The sequence below is a fragment of the Ambystoma mexicanum genome, chromosome 1p (genome assembly GCF_040938575.1).
Source record: "Ambystoma mexicanum isolate Mex_15411 chromosome 1p, UKY_AmexF1_1, whole genome shotgun sequence".
In the NCBI taxonomy this organism is placed as follows: Eukaryota; Metazoa; Chordata; class Amphibia; order Caudata; family Ambystomatidae; genus Ambystoma; species Ambystoma mexicanum.
The window spans coordinates 753,026,056-753,048,938 of NC_090921.1; the positions used below are offsets into that span (position 1 = coordinate 753,026,056).

General features: G+C 45.0%; 1 protein-coding gene across 2 annotated transcripts in view; it reads left to right on the forward strand.

Moving 5' to 3' along the window:
- The window catches only part of LOC138580207 (neuronal acetylcholine receptor subunit alpha-7-like), a 233,929-nt gene that overhangs the window by 90,211 nt on the left and 120,835 nt on the right, over window positions 1-22,883 (forward strand). For both annotated transcript variants that reach the window (XM_069650564.1, XM_069650570.1), the window contains one exon: window positions 19,844-19,888. In XM_069650564.1, coding sequence (XP_069506665.1) covers window positions 19,844-19,888 — 45 coding nt within the window. The remainder of the gene's footprint in view (window positions 1-19,843; window positions 19,889-22,883) is intronic.

Below are 22,883 nucleotides of genomic sequence, written 5' to 3' on the forward strand. Positions count from 1 at the left end.
CCAGTGTAGCTCCCGGATAACGGCTGCACAGCAGTAAGTGCAATTAACACCCCGCCGATAGTGCCTGGACTAGGGTAGCCTCTCTGGGCCCATGACAAATTGACAAATCCTATTGTGAATGTGACTGAAGGCCGCATTCAGATGTTTGTGTTTTTTTTTAAAGTACTGCAGCTTCATTGTGTGCTTGTTTGCTACCTTTCACTTTTGGAGCCTGTTGGGATCGGACACTTGGATCCAAGAAGGGTGGACATTTTTTTTTATTTTTTTTTTTAAATGCTGGCATAAAATAAGCGATAGCTGCTTAGAAGTGAAACCATGGCCAGCCCTATTAGTGTTGCGGGATTTATGTGATCTTACCGACTACAATTACAGAGTGGTAAATTTAATCACAGACAAAACTCTGAAAACCACAGATTATTATTTATTTTTTAATTTGGGCCCCCAGGCTCCTTTTTTCCACCCTTTTAAAGCCACCCCAATCCCATCCTGACCCATTTTAACCCCTTACCCCACTACCCTTTATATATTTATTTAATCTTTTCAGTGTTTTTCTGTGTTTTTGTCCGCTCTGTTGTGCACCTCGAAAAGAGGAACTAACACCACCATAATGGATTGTGATATATCAGGGTTGATGCTGTCCCAAGTGGAGCAAGATGCCAATACTTCCATTTTTGAAGCACGTGCGAGTCTCGAGAGTGAAATCCAGGCAATTGAAGCGATAAGGAATCACTTGAGTGTGTCTCCCGCCTTATTCAGAACCCAAGAGACGGCTGTGGAGGTACTATCTGATATGTCGCAATTGGAAGCAGTCAATTCTGCAGAGACCCAGGGACAAGGGGAAAATCCCCTACAATCACATGAGGTGAATGATTCAACTATGCACAATGTTTCTGAAATTGGCTAGCGCACACTAGCAGTACTGATTCTAGTTCTCTAGTCTTTTATCCCCTTATATGATACTGTGGTGTATAAAGTGAGAATGAATTCAGGCCTCTTAACAGAAATTAGGTCACTCCTGCAGAATGCGGCAATGAACAAGGAGAGTAACCTGAAGTTGTTGCATATCAATGTAGCTAGTGTACCTCCGGTTGAAAGTCCTGCAGTCCTTCCGAGTTCAGTAAATGAGACTAACGATGAACAGAAGGTGTAGCTAGCCTGTGCAGGATTAGGTGATTTAGAGAAAACAGTACCGGAATGCGATCCCAGTAACGAGAACGAAAAGTAAGAACATGAAAGCGGAGCTCAAATCTAGGAGGAACAGCTCCTGAAAATGTTTGAGGAAAATGATGGCCGTAGCAAATAGGTCATCCCACCCGAAGGCCCTTGATAAATCCTTCGACACTTTGCCAGGAACTAGCGGCACCTTTTCAATAAAGTAAGCGAAAACCAACGACCCATAGAGGATTAAAACCTTGAACTCCAGTCTCCCTTCTTTTCCACATTTTTCTGTGTGTGAACACAATAAAACAAAGATTAAAGGTGGTAGGGGAGCTCCTTCTAGAGTCAATCAGGATGGGGTAGTCGAGGTTCAGAAAGTGAACCAGAATGTTTTGCAGGAATATGTACTCACCTATTGCACAAAAGGATCAGATAGTCAGGAATAAGAGCCAGATTCTGATCTTTGAATCACTTTTTGAGGAGGAAATGCATATTCCCCCAAATCGTTAAAGACTGCTGGGTATAATGTCAACTATCCCTGATTTAAGTGCCATATCGTCGACGGATCTAAACCTTGTTCATTTATATGCCAGAGATTGCTTGGGAAAGTGTGCTGTCCGCTTCCAATCAAAAATGATTGAGAGGTTAGTGTTCAGACAGCAGGAAGAGTTTCTTTTGAATGGATTCGAGTGTTATCAAGTGGCCTGCGGCCACTTCTAAAATTCATCAGCATCCTAAGATCACCATAAGACGTTATTTCGATCAAGATCAAAGGTTGTACGTACCCCATGAATTCGAAAATCCGAGTTGGGGCTGGCTCGCGACAAACCTACCCACTACAACAGGCAGGCAACCAGTTTCCTAGCATCTCCAGTCAAATTATGAGTTGGAATTCACTGGGCTATAACTCATTTACGACCAATGTTAAGACACAGTTTCTAGACACTTACGATGTGATATTCCTTCAAGAGACGTGGCTTAGGAGCATTTCCATTTGGGATGGGTTTCTACTCGACTTGTCTCTGTCAAAGCAGGGCCCAAAAGGGAGACTAATGGGTGGCCTCCTTACTGCTGTGAAAATAAAAATGCTTTGCCACTTCAAGAAAATCCCTGTTAGTTCTAATGCTTTTCTAGCACCTACGATTTATGATTTCAATGAACGCAACAAACAAACAGTTATGCTGTTGATTCATGTATATTTCAATCTTATAAGAATGGATGTTAATATGGTAATATACAAGATGGGTAAACTTTTAATGGCACGGTTTGCAGATTACCCGACTGTTTCTGTAATTGTAGCAGGAGACTTTAACTGCAATTGCTTGATTGGAGATGGGGGCTGGGATAATCTAGACGATCTGTCTGGGGTCACTCCACTCACCCGCATGTAGAGCAAAGCCAGTTGTGGGAAAATATGGTCCAATTTTCTGTCCAGATGGACATTTGTTCAAACAAACCTACTCTTTCAGGGGGCTTTTGCAGAGATGTCCACGCAGTCTAATTCTTTCTCCACTTCCATTATTGATTACATTTTTCTTAAGAATTTTGATGTAGACGAGGTGGTAGATTCCAATATAGTACAGACTACATTAAGTGATCATGCAATGTTACATTTAGCAGTGAGTTGTTCACTCCCATGTGATCTTCCAGAGATCTCAAATGTGGGGTCAATAGTGGTGTCCGGTCTGGGGAATAGGGCTGCCCAGTATAGCACCAATCTAAATTTAGTTCATTTGGATCTTTCTGTGTGGTGCGATAATCTGTCTACACATGATAAGCTCCCATATTCCGACCCAAAGACATTTCTGAAAGTTTTCTTGAAATTGAGAAAATGGAGGAATTAAACTCCTCTATTCCAACCTTAGATTTCTGCATCAGGGAAAGAACAGAATTACGATAGGGAAATTCAAAAATGAAAATCTCAAATGATAAGGGAAATTAGCAGCTCACGAAATGCCCATTAAAAGAGTGGGAGGGAAAAGAAAGGGGTAAAAAAGTTGAAGCAGCAGTTTAGAACTTGGTGTCAAGGGCTACCAGTCATTTGGTCGAAAAGCAAACGGTCGAATGACCATTTGATCGATGTAAAATGATCGAAAAAAAAAGGTCGAATTTTTTATTTATTTATTTTTTTTTACTTTATGGGGTGGTTCCCCCCCCCCACCCCACTTTTTCTTTATTAAAAAATATTTTTTAAGCAACCAAACCAAAAAAATATATATAAATAAATAAATAAATAAATAAATAAATAAATAAATAAATAAATAAATAAATAAATTCAACCTTTTTTTTTCGACCAAATGACCGGACACCGGTGTCAAGTACACAATATGGGGAAATATGTTGCAAAAAATCAAGGAAAATTACCAGGCACGATACTCATGCGTTCTGATGCATTCTGAAGAACAAGGGCAATAATCAGTCACTCCACCAGTCCTCGAGAGTATCGTAACAGGCCCGGGTTTAGTACTTTATTGGGAAATATGGATACATGCGTGCCGACGAGCAGGGCTCAATCACTCTGGTGGCCTTGTACCTAGAGCCGTTGTTTGAACGGGCGGACATAGAGCTCACCATAAACAAATTATATAATTCTAGAGCATCTGGTCCAGATGGCATACCAAATGGGATTATTAAAAGCAATCCCGCTCTCTGGTCGGATATTTTATACCATCTATTTACCAATATTATTAATTATCGCATCTGTCCATTCTCCTGGTCTCCCTTGACGCTTATTACAATATTTAAAAGGGGAGAGAGAGAGAACCCGGCCTGCTATAGACAAATTCCATTGATTGACACTACATCAAAGATATTCGCAACACTAGTTCTTGGTGAACTCATACGGTGGGATGAGGGTGCCAAGAGCCTAAACCCTTTACAAACGGGTTTTCAGAGAGGCAGTGGAATTATAGTGAGTGCATTACTCTAACAGCTTGCCTGTCGGACATTGGTTCTCCGCTTTTGACAAAAGACTCTGGCTTAAGTTATCTAACTGTGGGATAGACCCGGGTCACCTGTCTTTGATCCAACTTCTGTATTCTGATAACTCGACCAAGGCAAGGCTAAACATGCTGGGAGAATTAGCACGTAAGATCCCTCTAAAGAGAGGTGTTTGTCAAGGGTGTGTGCTTGCCCCTATATTAGTTAACCTATACCTTGCAGATTTATGGGCAAAGAGTATAGAATGGGGTGGGTATGTCCCTAGCTTGTCAAATTTGAAACTAAGGTGCCTCGCGTATGCAGACAATCTAGTGTTTATGGATTATACTCAATTGGGATTACAGCGGCAACTTGATGGCCTAGACAAATATTTGGAAAATAATGACCTACAGATAAACCTGAGTAAATGATATGTAATGAGCTCCTCATTTCGCAAGAACACAAAGAATTACACCGGGAAACTGAATAACACTTCAAGTAAGAGTTAATTCAATCTGTTATCTGGGATTCACTATCTCAGTACTTAAGCATCAAGAATACCTTGTAACTCGATTAGATGAAAACATTTGCTCACACACTTCACTTTTGATGACCATAAAAAGTTAATTGTGTGCATTCTCCTTAACACCATTTATTGAGTTCTATAAAGTGAAGCTCTCACCAGTTGTTCTTTATGCATGCAAACTCCTTAATATTAGCGACAGGAAGTTTTACGATGTTCTTGAAGCCAGAATTCTTAAGCAGGCTTTGTGTCTTCCAATATCAGTTCCAGTAAGTATCATCAGACTGGAACTGGGTCTGATCTCCTGGTGAGCTCAATATACTAGGACAACACTCTCCTTGATGGGTAATTTTTAACGTGCAGGCGACTCTGCACTTGGATTCTACCTCGCGGCTGCAATGGCAACTGGTTGCAATCCCAATTTTAAAAAAGTTGGAAAACGAGTCAATAGGATGAGGGAGGAATTAGAGCTTACAGAGCTAGAGTCAGATGTAGTATTGAAGAGGAAGATCCATACCTGCGATGGAATCATGGGTCTACAAGATCTAAGCAGATTAAAATTCTATTCTGGTAAAGAGTTAACTTTTCTGCCTATAACGGTTCCGAGGGGATATCTAGCGAAAAGTCCATCTGGTAAACTTCGGCACTGGTATTTAAAGAACAGATTACAGTGTCTGCCCATTTAGGAATGCATGGCCCCAAGTTATGTATTCCCAGGGATTTAAGAATTTGTAGAGTAAGTGACACAGGGGCTATCGAAAATGTATTCCATCTTGTGATGACTCGTCTGTTTTTCCTAGATTTGAGAATCGGTAGTTTTGGCAGATTTTGACATTTGACATCGCAGATCTTATCTCAGGACCCGTGGGGCAGATTCATGACCATTCTTCAAATCTCACTCATTATTGCTTTGGTCCGAAATAGTTATTTTTATGGGATTAGGAAAGGTATCAGAAGAAGATATTTGGGACCTGACGTGCATAAACGACACTCTGTTGGGGTAATCATCATGGACAAGTATGATAAAAACTTACTTGACCATAGTGTAATGGAAATTGGTCTGTTTTTCTCTGTTTAAAACTATCTGTATGAGGACTCTGCTTTGTGTTGTGCCCTGTTTCCTCTACTAATAATAGGTTTTTTTTCTTGTTTCTTTTTTAATTTGTTCTTTTAACATTAGTCTATGCTCGAATGGTTTCTTTTAAAATTGTATAAATGTACGTTTGTACTCGAAAACACAAATAAAAAATAAATAAAAAATAATTCTTTATCTTCGACTGTTTAGTACGGTCTAGTCCCGGCCATCCAGTTTGTTTTTTAACTTGATTTTGGCCCTCTGTAACTTCCATTGGTCTGAGTCCCTGATTATCTGAGAGAGAGAGATTTCATCCGTTCTTGATTATCCTTGTTCCTGTAATCATCTGAAGATGAACAGCAAAGTCCTTGTTTCAGGAACTTTACAGAGATTTTTAGCATCATTGGCCAACTCTAGCTCTTTAGTACATTGCAGGGCTACTGGCCAGAACCACTGAAATGTACTAAAAAGATGTGAGCGGCTAATGCTTCTAAAAACCAATGACAAGGACTGTGATCATTAATCAAAATTGCTCAAAGAAGGTCTTAACATTTCATCTTTTGGTGATTACGAGAAAATAAACAAGAACGCATTAGACATCTCTTAAATAATTAGGGGACGGGACCATTGCAACTGACATTGGGCAGAAAATGTAATAAGAACTGAAAGTGTATGAAGGGACGATTAAAGCGGCTAAAGGTAATGAGACGAGAACGGAAACGATTGTGTTTTTAAAGACAAAATCATAAAGAACAACAAAAAATTATGAAAAAGCAATAAGTGAATATTAAATACTGTTTTATGGATTTTGATTGTGCCAGCGCTGAGATTCAGGGCAGTGAGACCGTTAGTCATCCGTTTTTGAAATGCCTAACCAGCCAACACGCATGGGGGTAGCGTTGCACACGATAGACTGATCTAAACATAGCACAATATGTACTGCTCGAAGCCCACAAACCCCAAGATAAGTACATGAGGTACAGCCTCCCTCTGCCAGCCCTGTCCTCTACACTCTGTACCCAGAATACTGCAATCCCAGGCTATAGAGATACACGCATGGATCAGATGGCTGGCTCCAGCTCCCAGGTTGGGGTTGGATGGCTACAATCGTTTATTAAAGCTCTTCTTCCATGTTAGAATGCCACAGTTCTTTGCTAAAGTGCTACAGTCCCAAAGTAACACGAATGACAGATTTTGTTGGTTAAGTGATCGCTAGTACCGTTTTGTCGTTTTGCTGCACCGTGAATAAACATGCTTACAATTTGTGAGGAATGATTATTCCTCTTGGGCTGTAGATGTTTTCCTTTATTTTGTGCGTTTGATGAAATGTTTACGTTGTCTTTGCAGTGCAAATTTTCATTTATCTCGATGTGAGGATTGCATCTGCCATTTTGATGCTGCAGTTCAGATAGTTTTACATAACAATTGGCCCATGTGTGTAAATCCTGCGTTGTCAGACCTTCCTCAATGAGCTGGTGGTTTCTATTTTCATTAGATGTCATCCAAACGAGGTCTCAGAATCTAGCTGCTCTGACCAAATGCATGTAACTGTTCTTCTGCCAAATAATGTGGACCTTTCTTTACTTTAAAAGCTCAGCAGGGCCACCTTTGTATAGTGAAGTGTCATTCTAAGTCTAAAAATGTGCAAGTATGCGTGTGTGATCCTGTATGCATGGACATGCATAGTGGAATAACATGCATGGGAGTGTTCTAAATATGCTCTCTTTTTGCACCATACATAAGGGCAATTTACGAGTAGAATTTCTTGAAGGTCTGATGCTGCAGCAGATACTCGCCTCAAATTAGGGACATTCTCCTCCTTGCGTTGTTGGTATTACCAACATCCTGACTGTAGAGAGGGGGGTGGCCGCTTACTAGTGGCCACCTACCCTACAGTAAAAGCTGCTGCCTACTCACTCAGAGTCCAGACCTTCTTCTTTAGGGATGTTCTTGCCCTGCCTTCAAGTACCCTCCTGTTCCTTGGGATTGTGTGCACCTGCTCTCCACAAGTATTATCTCATGCCGCCCCCTTTCTGTACTGTCCTTGGGATTCCCCTCTTTGAAGCAGTAAAGCACTGCACCAAACTCTCACCCGATCAAGATACCAGTAACTCGGGAAAAATGTGACAGAATCGACACATTTGTTATTGAAAGAAAATAGACAAAATGCGAGAGACCATTGAATCAACCTCTCACAGCATTGGTATCCCCTGCACCCTAGCACGCACACTGCCCCTCTGGACCAAATTCCCTGCTCTTTCCTCTGGATATCATCAAAATGAGTGCCTCCCTCAAACCTACTTCTTACTCCGATGATATAATCCAGGCCCCCATCATTAAAGAATTGATAGGCCTGGCGCTCAGTGCGCTCCTCAGCATCATCAATGCCTCCCTCGTAGAAGGAACATTCCTGGATACCCTTAAGAATGGTCTCATATGACCTCTTTCAAAAAAACAAACACCTGATCCAGATGATGTGGCCAACTACTGGCCCATTACGAACCTCTCGTTTATTGCCAAAATCTTGGAAAAAGTAGTTGCTAAACAACTATTCGCCAGAATCGAAAAACTCCACCTCCTAAATAACTATCAGTCAGGGTTCCACCCCAAATGCAGCATCGAGACAGCCACCATCCATAGTGGTGAATGATGCCCTCCAAATCATGGCTAAGGACGACTCATGCCTCCTCGTCCTCTTTCAATTCTAGGCTGCATTCAACACCGTTGACCACTGCATCCTTCTCTTCCTCTTTACTGACAGGATGGGATTCTCTGCCACTGTCCTGAATTTGTTATCCTCCTTCCTCTTAGGCAGGCATGAGGCTATCCAGATGAACTTGTTGCATTTCAAATGAATCCAGGTCTGCTGCAGAGTCCCCCAAGTGTCCATCCTCTCACCAATCCTTTTTAAAGTTATATGGAGCCTCTTGGCACTCTCTTCAAAGATCCCAATATAGCCATCTCCCAATATGCGGACGATACTCAGTTGTACATGAGAGTAAATAGTGTGCAGAACATCATTAATCTATGTGATTACCTAGCCATCATCCAGTCCTGGATGTGAACTGCTGTAAAGACTGGAGGGGGGTATCTGTACGTCTGCCCTCTATTGGCAATGCAAGGTTACACACAGTGTCCAAATGTGTAGCTAAGAGTTGATAGTCTGTTTGGTCTGTTTGTAAAAAGGGGCGTCTGCGGTTTGGATGAAACCAGGATAAAAATTCTAGTGACAGGTTGGGTGTAGCTAACAGTCCATGTCTAGTATTTTTCTGTGGATAAACTAGATTACCTCCAAACGAGTTGACCTGATTGGTTAAAGCCAATTCAGGAAACTGGTAGGGGCGATATTGGATGGAGTTTAAATCTCCCCTTATCAGGTGAGTTGCATACATGTTATTTACCTTCTTAGCTGGGGTTTCTAAGTAAGTAAAGAGCAATTCGGTGGTAGCCCCCCTAGGTGGCTTATTGCTACTGTGAAGTTGGTGCTAACTCCCTGACAGTGAGATGCTCTAAGCCACTCGAACAGCTCCATCCTATAATGGATGGGAATATTGATTTCCTGATGGGCCATTTTCTGTACCCACCTAACCTCTTTTGATTAAAAAGATTTTTAGAAAAAATATTTTTGCCTAGTCCATTTATCGTGAATGGGGCATGAGGTTATTTTATTATTAGCAATGCTACGTCATCTCGAAGACGTCCCATTTGTACTGGTGCCACCTGACGTAATTGCCTACGAGTTAGGTGTGACCATGAGCCTCTTATCTCAACCTCGTTTGAGGCTGTGAAAATAGATCCGTGATCATCAGTCATTTCATGTGGACATTCACCCTAGGCTGTGTGTCAGCGCTAAAAGACAGGCCTGCCTAGGTTTGTGTGCTTACCAACATGATTAAACATATACAGGTAGGGATTGTAAAGTTCTTGGACTCAGAGATACCACTCTGACACATTACTCTGAATTATACACTTAACACAGGAGTTATCATGTTAATGTATTTAATATGAACCCCTATCTTCTAAGGGCTCTTATTCTCATCACACAAGCTAAAGCAAAAGCAGATATAACATAACATCACACCTATGAGCAAGATTGCCATGTGGGAAAAGAGCATGTTTGAATAGATAAATAATAGAACAAGTGGTGGTTTTAGTTGAACAGCATGTGTAACATTTGTGTGTTATGGAGCTATGCTACACTATACTACATGCCATCAGCCTAAATGCACTCAGCAAGTCCCCACCCTTCACTCACGTTTAGAGCAGACCGTGCTTCACATGAAACAGTGCCTTATGAGGTTTGCGAGTTCTGCTTAGCTGGGCCCGGCTGTCTCTTTCCTGCTGCTGCTCTGCTCAGGATTCTTCTGCTCTGTACTCCCCCCAGCCCTGCAGGCCTAGATGGACAGGCAAGTCTGCTTTACTTCCCCTTTTTGCTTGGTCCTTATATGTATGAAGGAACATGGTTTCCCTACCCGTGTGCATGCGTCAAATCCGCTATCTGGAAGCGTAAGGCCTAGAGCTCAGCGCGACACTGTGTTTGATGAGTTTAGGTCTCCTATGTAAGGCTCCATTAGGTGGGTATTTGCACCTGTCAGTGAGAGTTTTGTACTCATTCAGTGACTGCTTCCACTGTATTCTATGGCCCCTGGCTTTGCGAAGTGACAGTTCTGTCACTTGTTACTTCTTAGCCTTGCAGACGTGCACCATGCTTCTATTCGTGTCTGCCTATTTTCTGTCCTTGAATCCTTATCAGATATAACACCCAATGGTGTGAAGTCAATGCTTGCACCTACTGAAACAGGCATCTCTCTGCCGTTTGTGGTTTGCTCATCTGCAAGAACGGGAAAGCACCACTTCCTGGACTTTGGTTAGGCTAAGAAATATTCTTCTTGCAAGCGTGCACACTAGCCTTCTGTGTAAAACGTGTGCTGTATGTTTGACGACCATTCTTCGGGCTAGCAATGGCTGCAGGCCTGCATGATATGTGGGAAAAGCTGTTGTCTACATTTTTCAATGTTTCACTGGCTCAAGGCCGCATTGGGATGTGAAAAGCTATCTTAAATTAGGCTTGTTTTCATGTCACTATATGGTAGGATAAAAGCACAGAACACCCCAGCCAGGGCTCTTAATTTTGTGGCAGTGGACGAGCAGTCAGGTTTAAGCTTTCAGTGAATCCCCAAACCCCCCACAAAGGAATGTTCACACACTCTGTTAGGTGATAACAAAGCTTCTTCATATAAAATAAGATTCAGGAATATATATATACATTTAAATAATAACACTTGTACTTGCAAATCCTTATTCAAAGAATGGCAAACATATACATTCTATGTGGTACCACACAATACTTAAATTCAGTAATAGATGTGCTAACTGCAGACAGTTTTAAATAGGCATGTGAATTCTTAAGTGAGGTGCATCAGTATAGATTATGGACGAAAGGCAGGTTAGTTGTGAAAAGTGGCAGAATGTTTTCTTTTGACTAGATATAAAATTCTGTGTGAGGTTCCCTCACCTGGGCAACCTGTAATGGAAAGGTTAGAGAGTAATGTATCTTGTCTTTTAAAGCCCAGTCCAATAATGTTCAATAACCCTCTGCTTTCTTTTAAAAGGTTCTACCACCCAAAGTACCCGAGAGGCCACAGAAGAACATGATCCAAGACGAATCTAGGACCCCTGGACAACTCCAGAGGCTAGAAGATGCTCTTCCTCATCATAGTACCTTTGGTGCCTTGGCAGGCGAGGTGGGAGAGTGTCTCGGTTTCACTTGATGATTCCCACTGAGGATGGACCCCCCCCCCCCCCTTGGAAGTAAGAGTAACTGGGATGCTGAGTCCATGAGAAAATGTAACCAAAGTCTTTGTGAAGTGCAGCAGTTTTACTCTTTGCAGTACTCTCGTTTGGTCGACGATTTCTATGACTAAAGAGGTCCTGTGACGATGAAACTTGCTGTGGGCTCCTTAAAGGCTTTGCAAATGAGAGTAAGACCTCAACGGCCCTTCGATGACCTCTGCTGGAGACTGGTGCTTAGGCTATTTTTGGTGTCAGGTTTCGGAATATTGCGGTTTCTGACCTTCAGTTCTTCAGTGCTGCAGCCGCCGCATGGACCACTGGACGACTTCTGGTGACCTGGACTCGACCACTGGAGTGGACCTCGGACCTTCACCAAGTCTGGACCCTCAGAACATCTCCGTTAACTTCTGGTGGTGGGAAACCCACCGACAGACTGTGACAAATCAACGCCCGGCTAGTGATCCAGGGATGAATATCGGTTTCTATATCATCAATCAGCCTCATACCTCCCATACACCAGAAGGGATCTGAACAGATTGGAAACACAATCAAATTATCAACCTCCCTGTCCAATTTTGGTAACCTGGGCAGAATGGCAGACTTATCTATGCAAGTTCATGGATTGTTGGTTTGTTGCAACATATCAAAAATACAATTATTAACCAATGATAAAAGGGGCTGTCCAGTCAAGGTTGTATACAAATATCTACTGAATTATTATCACAACAGACAGTTCTAGCACACTACAAAATACAACCCACCATGTAAAGAGATGCAGAGGACAGTTTCAAGAAGGAAAGGGGATGCACTCTGGACACTGACAGGAGGGTAGTCGGTAAAGTAATCGCAATATACTTGTTTTCAGCACCAAGGGAGCAATGGGTCATAAAATGTCACTAGGGGCCTTCAGAGAAGGACCAAGGGGACAGAACCATAATGTACCTTGTGCTTGTAGAAGTTCTTGATGTTTGATATGGTCGAGTTGGTTTCAGGGCGCTTTGCAGCTTCTGATTTTTTTATTTTATTTATTTTATTTATTTATATCGTGCACCTGACGAAATTAATTGTATCTGGGCGCTGATGTCAAAAACACGAAAGCAACAATGCTTCCTCAAAGCTAAAGTCAAAGCAGAAACAACCAAACACCATTCAATAGTTATACCAGATGATATTCTTTCAGCAGAAAAGATAGGTCTTTACGGCTTTACGGAATGCCGTGAGGCTTTTAATTTCTCGGATAGTTCTCGGAAGGTTGTTCCAGAGTCTTGGTCCGTAGACACTAAATTTTCTGTCCCCTTTGCTTATACATCTAGACCGTGGTACTTTCAATAAGTTCTTGTCACTAGAATGTAGAAGGCAAGCTGGGATGTAGGACAGGATTTTATCTGAGAGATAACTCGGAGCTTACTGGTTCATACATTTGAACATGATACAGAGGATCTTAAACTCAATACACTCTTTCACCACCAGCCAATGTATCGATCTCCATAGATTGGAGATGGAGGATGATTTTGTCACTCTAAACACTAGTCTGACTGCTGCGTTTTGCGCTACTTGCAGTCTTTGTAGCTGGAATTCTGGGATTCCCGTCAACAGTGCATTTCCATAATCCAATCTTGAGATGGTAAGAGTCCCTATAACTGTTGCTCGGTTCTTTTCAGCTATGAACAGCAGGATCTGTCTGAGCATTCATAGGGTGTGCAACACAGACTGCACCATCACGAAATGCACCTGCAGATAGTCAAATTCCTCACACAGACTTTCCTCTGCACTCAGCGACTCTGGACTTTCTCTGGCAGGACAAAGTGGCCAGTAATCGCAGCAAGGATGTCCTTTGAAATGGTCTTAGGCAGTTTGGAACTTTTGCAGCTATGAGTGTCCAGCAGCACTATGCCAGGATACTGCCTTTTCTAGCCGGTAGACAGCAACGGCTTTCAGTGGTCACGAAACACACCTCCAGACTTTGGGTGACACCAATGGACTTCTTAGACTCGAGATGTGTGGGCACTCATGAAGACCCCTTCTCTGGACAGCAGGCACACAGGACTGTCTTCCAGGGTACTTCTGATGAAGAGTAGCAGTTTGCCCGATGGATCTTCATAGCTCAGGGACAAGTCTCCTTTGCGGGTCCTCTCTGGATCAGTCCTTGGAGGAGCATGGCAGCTTTTGGATTACACGAACAAAATGCAGCAGCAGACTTCTGCAAAAGAGTTCAAGGCGGGAGACCGCTGCGTGTATCAGCCAGCAGGCAGTTCGGCGAGTGAGGCTGGATGGACGGCTGCAGGCTGGAATACACCACGGCTCGGGGTCAGGAATCATTGTCTCAGTGGTGGCTGGTGCGTCTGAAGAACTGGTCGAGGTGTCTCGGATGACATTAACGGCTGCGGCGTGACAACTGTCAGTAGTGCAGTCTGTTGCAGCTTGAGGGGCTCGACAGGCTCAAAAACTTCCTTTAAGGTGAAGGCTGGTTGATGCTTGTCGATGCACTCCTCCTAGCTTCTTCACTGGGCTTATGTAGTCCTTTAGGGCAGACTGCCCAAAGCTGAGGAGAGTGTTGCAGGCAACAGCCTTGTCCTTGGTTTGGTTCAGAGACTCTGGCATTTACCACCGAGGAAGCTTGCTGCAGAGCCTAGCAAGGCACGCTGTGTGCTGGCTGGGTACTGGTTCTGCAGCTACTGGAGTGTCTTCTGGATTCTGTATCTCCCTCTGTTCCATGGAGAAGTTTAGGGGAGGGATATTTCTTCCCTCTTTGGAAATCTTGGCCTTTCTTCACTAGTGGAAGATGTAAGGCAGACTGTACCTTCAGGCAGGCTTGAAAATGAGCTTGTCTTGTTAATCCTTGCAAAGTCTTCAGATGATCTGCCAAAAGAGGGGCTCGACCCTCTTTTAATGCCAAATTGGCCCTAATGATTGGTGTAGGCTAAACCTACCTTAACAAACCAATCCTGGATCCTGCCAACAATCTCCTGTATGTGTGAGGTCATAACCACAGTGCTTTGAAACAAGGAACGGAAAGGTGTGGAAAGATGTACTACTAAGTCCCACCCATCTTCCTGTCTGTTGTGGATCAAAAGGTCTCTCTTGATAATTGAGCTCTCAGTGGTTCCTGATTAAAGCGGCAGGTTTCACTTGAAGTTGTGACAAGACCGGACTTTCTGTCTCCATCAAATCACATACTCCTACCCTAAGAATGGGGTCCCCCTGTGGGGGTTGCCTACTGTAAACACATGTACCAGACATGACTGCTCACTGTCATTGATACTGATATGTGGTATGTGGCTTCAGGTTGGCACAGTGCATATCAAAGGGTGTTGGGGGTTTTCTGTCTCTTATGTCTTAGCCTCTGCAGCCAGGCCCCATGTAGGCCTGTTTGAAGTAGACGCTATCAGTATGCTAATTATGTTAATTGCTGCCACCATTCTGCGGTGCTTACACAAAAGGACAGGGTGGATCCATGGAGCCTTTGATATTTAATTAGGCGGCCATGGCTGGAGGAAGGTTTTTCCCTCCCCATTTTGAGATGTCTTGATGTACTCCTGGGTGTCACATTTCAACTAAATGTGACAGGGAGGTCTGCGTCTGTAAGCTGTGTCCACCCAGAGTACACAGGTCTATGTGTATGTCGTGCGGTGAGCATAGGAAAACGTGTGCAGATTAGCCCCACATTTTCAGAGCTTAATCTACCATCATTCAATTTCATATACAATCTCAAAAAAGCCCAGGTGAGCGCACACCCGCAGATTGTCAAATTTCTCACACAGACTTTCCTTTGCACTCAGCGACTATGGACTCTCTCTGGCAGGACAGAGTGGCCAGTAATCGGTGCAAGGATGTTCTTTGAAATGGTCTTAGGCAGTTTGGAACTTTTGCAGCTATGAGTGTCCAGCAGCACTATGCCAGGATACCGCCTTTTCTAGCCGGTAGACAGCAACGGCTTTCAGCGGTCACGAAACACACCTCCAGACTCTGTGTGACACCAATGGACTTCTTAGATTCGAGATGTGTGGGCACTCATGAAAACCCCTTCTCCGGACAGCAGGCACACAGGACTGGCTTCCAGGGTACATCTGATAAAGAGTAGCAGTTTGCCCGATGGACCTTCGTGGCTCAGGGAGAGGTCTCCTTTGTAGGTCCTCGCTGGATCAGTCCTTGGAGGAGGATGGCAGCTTTTGGATTACACAAACAAAATGCAGCAGCAGACTTCTTCTCCAGCTGGGCTTCAAGGAACAGCTTCTTCTTGCTTCAGCTTCGACTTCAGCTTCTGAACAAATTGGTAAGTGGGAGGTCCCTAGATATACACATCTGTTCCCCATTCACTCTGGCTGAGCCAGGCTCAGTCAGCTAATCATGAAGAGGGGCGTTCACAGAGGCACGCAGTTAATCAGGCTCACAGGCATTCAGGCCATTCACTCCACCCATACACCCAGAACAAAGAATATGGATTGGGGTAAGTACCTAGCCTTTCAGCAGACTACAGTGCATTCATGTCAGATTCGTTCAAGGCTGCCTCATTCATTGTGTCACACACACAGAAACCAGACACACATAACACAGAATGTGAGTTCACTTCAGACTCCATTCATGCATGTCCCACCCTTGGGGTGTACCCACAACACACAGCCGCTTGAAAAGCTCCAGTCAGTCTGACAGGAGGCAGCCCCAGAGCCCTATATGGTATTTCCACCCAACAACCAGTCAGGAGGAAAGGGAACATATATATATATATGGTGTTTCCACCCAACAGCCAATCAGAAGGAAGGGAACAGTGAAAGGGCTTCCCAGGACTTTAGGAAAAATGGTAAAAGGCAATAGAAACCAAAAGGCCACAGTGGCCATCTTGACTTGTATCAGGATCCATTGATTCCTATGGTCGGACCTGGGTGTCCCAAAACGGAGGACACTCGGAACACTGGCAAGTCACCATGTAGCTGCCACCAGCCCATACCCTGCTCTTTGGGCAGCACATAGGTGCCCAAAGACACACATAAGTGGTACGCGGGTGTACCCACACCCATGGGTGCCATAAGGGTATCCATGGGTGGTGTTCATCAAAAGATAAAATGAAGAGCTGCACTGCCAGAGGTCCAGGCTGGACCTGAGTGGCAGAAAACATAGAGCAAACACACACAGAGAAGTGGTAGGACGAGGACTAGGAGGCCCTGTCGCGCCATAAGGCATTGCCAGAATTACAACTGCCTAACTCAAACTAAACCCATCCAAGACTGAATTTATCCTCATCAGTCCGCCCGCTAAAAACATGTCCAACAATGGCTCAATGATATGTGCGTAGAAGGATTTGATCCACAAGTCGCAAACTCAGCACAGTCCTTAGGCTTCACCATTGACAGCAGACTGTCCTTCCAGAAACACATCGCCAAGAAGGCCCAAATAGCCTGACTCAGAATCTCTACCCTTAAAAAAATCAAACCCTTCATCCTGCCGCAGGACTTCCGGACCATAGTGCAGGCCCTTGTGGTCTTGCACGTCCATGGGGGATATGCTCTCCTGACAAAGCTCCCAGCTGCTCACTTGTCTCCCCTAAAAGTCCACCTCGCTGCTGCATGTCTTATTACGGGAGCATGAAAATTTGACTAAATTACCCCCATCCTGCGTGAACTACATTGGCTTCCACTCCAACCCAGGTTACTGTTCGAGACAGCATGTATCATCTACAAACCGGTCTCTAGTAGCAAAGCAGCAAACCTGATGGCTAAGCTCCACATATCTGGTGGCACACCTCACAGTACTGCACTACTGTTAAAAGATGCCAGCCCAAATGCTGGCTTCCCACCCTCTATGCAGTGGTGGACTCTGCAAATCTCTCCTTTGTGCAGAGATGCACCCTGCGGTGCTCCATATCCTGTGAATCCCTCCCCCGTACATGCTTTTTGGGACTGGACACCTTGAGGAGAGAGGTCTTCTCTCACTCTGGCCTTTGCCTCAAAGCATCATCTTCTGAAAGCCTTCCATGGTGGCCGTACTTGTAGGAAAATAGGGCCTGCAGTCTGCACACCGTCCTACAGGTGATGACTAGGTGCTTCATAAATGATGGCATTGTGCTACGAAACCCTGCTTTTTAATCACAGCTTTCCCCATGCTGCTTCACACCCCATTTGAATTGCACCATTAGGTTCTACTGATGTGAAAATCGCTTGTGACATGCGGAGATCCTTACAGCTTTGTGGACAGCCAGTGTATGCACTTTTTGTGTGCATAACTTTTGACCGATTGAGAGGGATTCTACAGAATTACTGCAAAGCCCCAGAAAGGCAATAATGTTTCATATGTGAAGAGCTAGCATTTCCATGGACACTGTCTCTGTGTAGACTTTTGGCCTTTGGACTAAGAGCTGTTTTGATTAAACACTGAGCTGACTCACTAAAGGAGAGCCCACAACTGAAACTGGACTCTCCTCTGGATTTCTAGTACACAGTCACCTAGACACTAGAGTTTGAACACATTTGGCCTCATCACGAGTTGGGCGGTAACGCCGGCGCTATTAGCCCTATCGCCAAACCCCCGGCGCTATTAGCGCCGGATCACGGGTTTGGCGGAACGGTTAGTGCCCATTCCCCATTGGGCCCATTCGGGAATTCCTCATTCTCCATTGGGCCCAATGGGGAAAATTTGCGCTATTACCGCCGGCGGATTTCCCGCGGCGGTAATAGTGCCGAAAATCGGCAAATTTGCCACGGATTTCCCCCAGTTTAGAGCTGGGGGGAAATCTGCCAAGGCCATGATCTGGCGGATGCTTTAATGCAGCGGTAAGAGCGCTACCGGCCGCATTTAAGGGTTACAGCCAACCCTCGTGATGAGGCCCATAGTGGTCGCGGGAGAATTCTCAACCACTATTACTGGAGCTGAAGATTGAATGAAGCCCCTGGGTACTTTGTATTCTGAATCTACTGTTAAGGAAAGCAAAATATCGATGGGCGGCGAGATGCAGAGTCAGTGTATAGCATTGCAGCGCAATCTAACAAAAACCAGCAGCAAGACCCCTCCTGAACTGTTAGAAGAAAAAATAACCCACAGTGCTCAAATCAGTGAGCCTCATTACAAGGTTGGTACATTCGGGAAAAAAGTGGCAGCAATTCCGTTACAGCCACTTTTCCCGCACCGCCAAATTATAATGTTTGGCGGCTGGAGGTAAATCTTCCACTTTACCTTAAAAAATAAGCAGATTTACCAGGCACTAATACCGCCTGCGGTAAATCTGCCAAAAATCCCCATGGAGTCTATGAACTGCAAAAATTGGGAATTACCATCACTTGTAATCCTGTGGTAACTCAACGGGTCCAAGTGGTGGTAACAGTAATTGAGTTTGATGGTATTTAAGTAGATTTACCACCAGAATACTGCCAAACTCATAATGAGGTCCATTGTCATTTATATCATTTTGGGTGTTGATGATGTCTTATACAACACCTCATTCGGCCTTGAGAAGTGGATACAGTCCAGGAAGATGCATGGTCTCGCTTCAGGGAGTGTACTCCCGCTTGTCCATCGTCAGTGTCTATGGCACCTGTCGCTTCCATCTTGGTCACTTGTGCATAGTCTTCCTTCGCACATGGGCTGATACCTTGCCGGGTTATCTACCACCTACTAGTGGCAACGTGTACTGGGTAATTCCCTCTACAGAAGCTAACATTCGCCACTGTCCTGCTTATTTGCTAATGCCCTGATGCCAGGGCCCTTCTCCCAAAGTCAGTACCTGCTTCATAGTGCCAGCAAAGGCATGGCAGCTGTGGCCTCATAGCAGCATTACCCGCTGTTGACGTTTTCTATCATTCCTCAAATGAAACCATTTCTTCTCCCCCCGCCACCTTTGCTATTGCACATATTTGATATTTTTCGTGGATATTTAGTTTTCGAAATTGCATTCATGCGCCTCACTTTCCCCCATCATCTGATTCAATGTAACTCGTGTGACAACGCAAGCTGCAGAGTTGTGGTGTGCATTCGTGCAGAGTAGAAATACCCCCCCCCCGCAACCCCCCACTTCCTGTGTTCCGAAATATGTATGAGCGGAAGAGGAATAGGGCCCGATTCACTAAAGCGTTTTACAATGGTGCAATTGGAAAACAAACAAGCCAGGCCCGAAGTCCTATAGAGGGTGTCAGAGCTGTACTCTTGTTGAGATGAGGTGGTGTACTGGAGCAGATGTGTTCCAGCCGTAACTCTGCTGTCGGTGAAACCAGAAAACCTTATCCTGACTTTCCCAGTTAATGAAATGTGATTCCGATCAAAGAATCGTATCGCTTTATATTGCCTCCCAATGCAGAAAAAACAAAGGGTGCTTAGCCACAAGCAAAACACTGCTTTTAAGTTACTTTAAACACTAGGCCAGTTAACGTCTTTGTTTTTATTCCATACAGGATGAAAAGAACCAGGTCCTGACCACCAACATCATGCTGCAAATGGTAACCGCATGCGTCCCTGCAATGTCTGCTGCATGCACTCCTGCAATCTCTGCTGTGCCTTGCATATCTTGCTGCACTCTCCGATAGGCAGTTCCTGCATCCCTAAAATGCCTCCCTTGCAGTGCCCGCCTCCTAGTGATCTCTGTTGTGCAGTGCAAGCCTCTCTATTCTCTGTGCAGCGCAAGCCTCTCTATAATCTCTGCTGTGCAGCGCATGCCTCTCTGCTGTGCAGCGCACGCCTCTCTATAGTCTCTGCTGTGCAGGGCATGCCTCGCTATATTCTCTGCTGTGCAGCACACGCCTCCCGATACTCTCTGCTGTGCAGTGCATGCCTCTCTATACTCTCTGCTGTGCAGTGCAAGCCTCTCTATACTCTATGCTGTGCTGCGCAAGCCTCTCTATACTCTCTGCTGTGCAGTGCAAGCCTCTCTATACTCTCTGCTGTGCCGCGCAAGCCTCTCTATACTCTCAATGAGCAGCGCATGCTTCTGTATTCTCTGTGCTGTGTAGCGCACGCCTCTCTATAATCTCTGCTGTGCAGCACATGCCTCTCTATACTCTCTGCTGTGCAGCGCAAGCCTCTCTATACTATCTGGTGTGCAGCACATGCCTCGCGATACTATCTGCTGTGTAGCGCAAGCCTTGCTATACTCTCTGCTGTGCAGCGCAAGCCTCTCTATACTCTCTGCTGTGCAGCGCAAGCCTCTCTATACTATGTGGTGTGCAGCACATGCTTTGCTATACTCTCTGCTGTGCAGCGCAAGCCTCTCTATACTCTCTGCTGTGCAGCGCAAGCCTCTCTATACTCTCTGCTGTGCAGCGCAAGCCTCTCTATACTATCTGGTGTGCAGCACATGCCTCTCTATACTTTCTGCTGTGCAGCACATGCCTCTCTATACTGTCTGCTGTGCAGCACATGCCTCTCTATACTTTCTGCTGTGCAGCACATGCCTTTCTATACTCTCTGCTGTGCAGTGCAAGCCACTCTGTACTCTCTGCAGTGCAGCGCATGCCTCTCTATAATCTCTGCTGTGCAGCACATGCCTCTCTATACTCTCTGCTGTGCAGCGCAAGCCTATCTATACTCTCTGCTGTGCAGCGCAAGCCTCTCTATACTATCTGGTGTGCAGCACATGCCTCGCGATACTGTCTGCTGTGTAGCGCAAGCCTTGCTATACTCTCTGCTGTGCAGCGCAAGCCTCTCTATACTCTCTGCTGTGCAGCGCAAGCCTCTCTATACTCTCTGCTGTGCAGCGCAAGCCTCTCTATACTATGTGGTGTGCAGCACATGCCTCGCTATAATCTCTGCTGTGCAGCGCAAGCCTCTCTATACTCTCTGCTGTGCAGCGCAAGCCTCGCTATACTATCTGGTGTGCAGCACATGCCTCTCTATACTTTCTGCTGTGCAGCACATGCCTCTCTATACTGTCTGCTGTGCAGCACATGCCTCTCTATACTTTCTGCTGTGCAGCACATGCCTTTCTATACTCTCTGCTGTGCAGTGCAAGCCACTCTGTACTCTCTGCAGTGCAGCGCATGCCTCTCTATACTCTCTGATGTGCAGCACAAGGCTCTCTATACTCTCTGCTGTGCAGCGCATGACTCTCTATAGTCTCTGCTGTGCAGGGCATGCCTCTCTATAGTCTCTGCTGTGCAGCGCACGCCTCCCGATACTCTCTGCTGTGCAGCGCAAGCCTCTCTATACTCTCTTCTGTGCAGCGCAAGCCTCTCTATACTCTCTGATGAGCAGCACATGCGTCTGTATTTTCTGTGCTGTGCAGCGCACGCCTCTCTATAATCTCTGCTGTGCAGCAGATGCCTATCTATACTCTGCTGTGCAGCACATGCGTCTCCATAAGCCCTGCTGTGCAGCGCAAGCCTCTCAATACTCTCTGCTGTGCAGAGCACGCCTCTCTATAGTCTCTACTGTGCAGAGCACGCCTCTCTATAGTCTCTGCTGTACCGCGCATGTCTCTCTATACTCCCTGCTGTGCAGTGCATGCCTCTCTGATGAGCAGTGCATGCTTCTGTATTCTCTGTGCTGTGCAGCACACGCCTCTCTATACTCTCTGCTGTGCAGCGCAAGCCTTTCTATACTCTATGATGTATAGCGCATGCAACAGTACAATTTGGCCTCATTACGGGTATGGCGGTGTGGGGACAAACCGCAGAACAGTGGTGGTAAATCTGTTACTGCCACTTTAGCGCTGCATTACAGTACCGCCATGCTACGAGTTCGGGTGGTAAGGTGGAGAATGTACAACCAGCAAAATGCTACCACCAACAAAAAGTTGGAGGTAAATCTTCTGTTTTACCGCCAAAAACTATTAAGTTTACCTTGTGGTATTCCCACTGGCAGTACATCCACGAAAAATCCTAATGGAGACCTGTTTACTCCAAAAATGGGGATTAATACCACCAGGATGCCACTCGTAATCCCATGGTGAATCCACGGGACCGAGTGGCATTAACGATAAATGAGTTAGGCGGTAAACCGGTGGTTTTACTTCAGATTTACCACTAAACTCGTGATGAAGCCCAATATCTGCTGCACGGCGCGTGCATCCCTGAAATCGCAGTTGCACAGTGTGTGACTCTATTATCGCTGGTAACCACACGTGTGTCTACAATCTCCCATGCATCGCATGCATTCCTACAGTCTTCAGTCATATTACAGAAACTTTACACTGGAACATTTGGTTTTGCACCAATTTAACAGTTGTCCTGGTGCCAATATGCATTGTCTGAATGTATTTTTGCAGCAAGGCAACTTTTGCTCCGGTGCATATTTTGTGCTAAATTGCACTGCACCATTGCAAAGCTTCGGTAATATGGGCCCAGTTGTGCAAATAATTGCCTGTGTCTGCGCACTCTCTGCTGTGCAATGTGCATGTCCTTTGAATCCTTGCTGCTCTTCACTCAGTTTAGCGTGTGGGCTGGAGCAATGTATTCTCTATTAACACTATTCAATCTGTCATTGAAAGCAGTGCGTGCA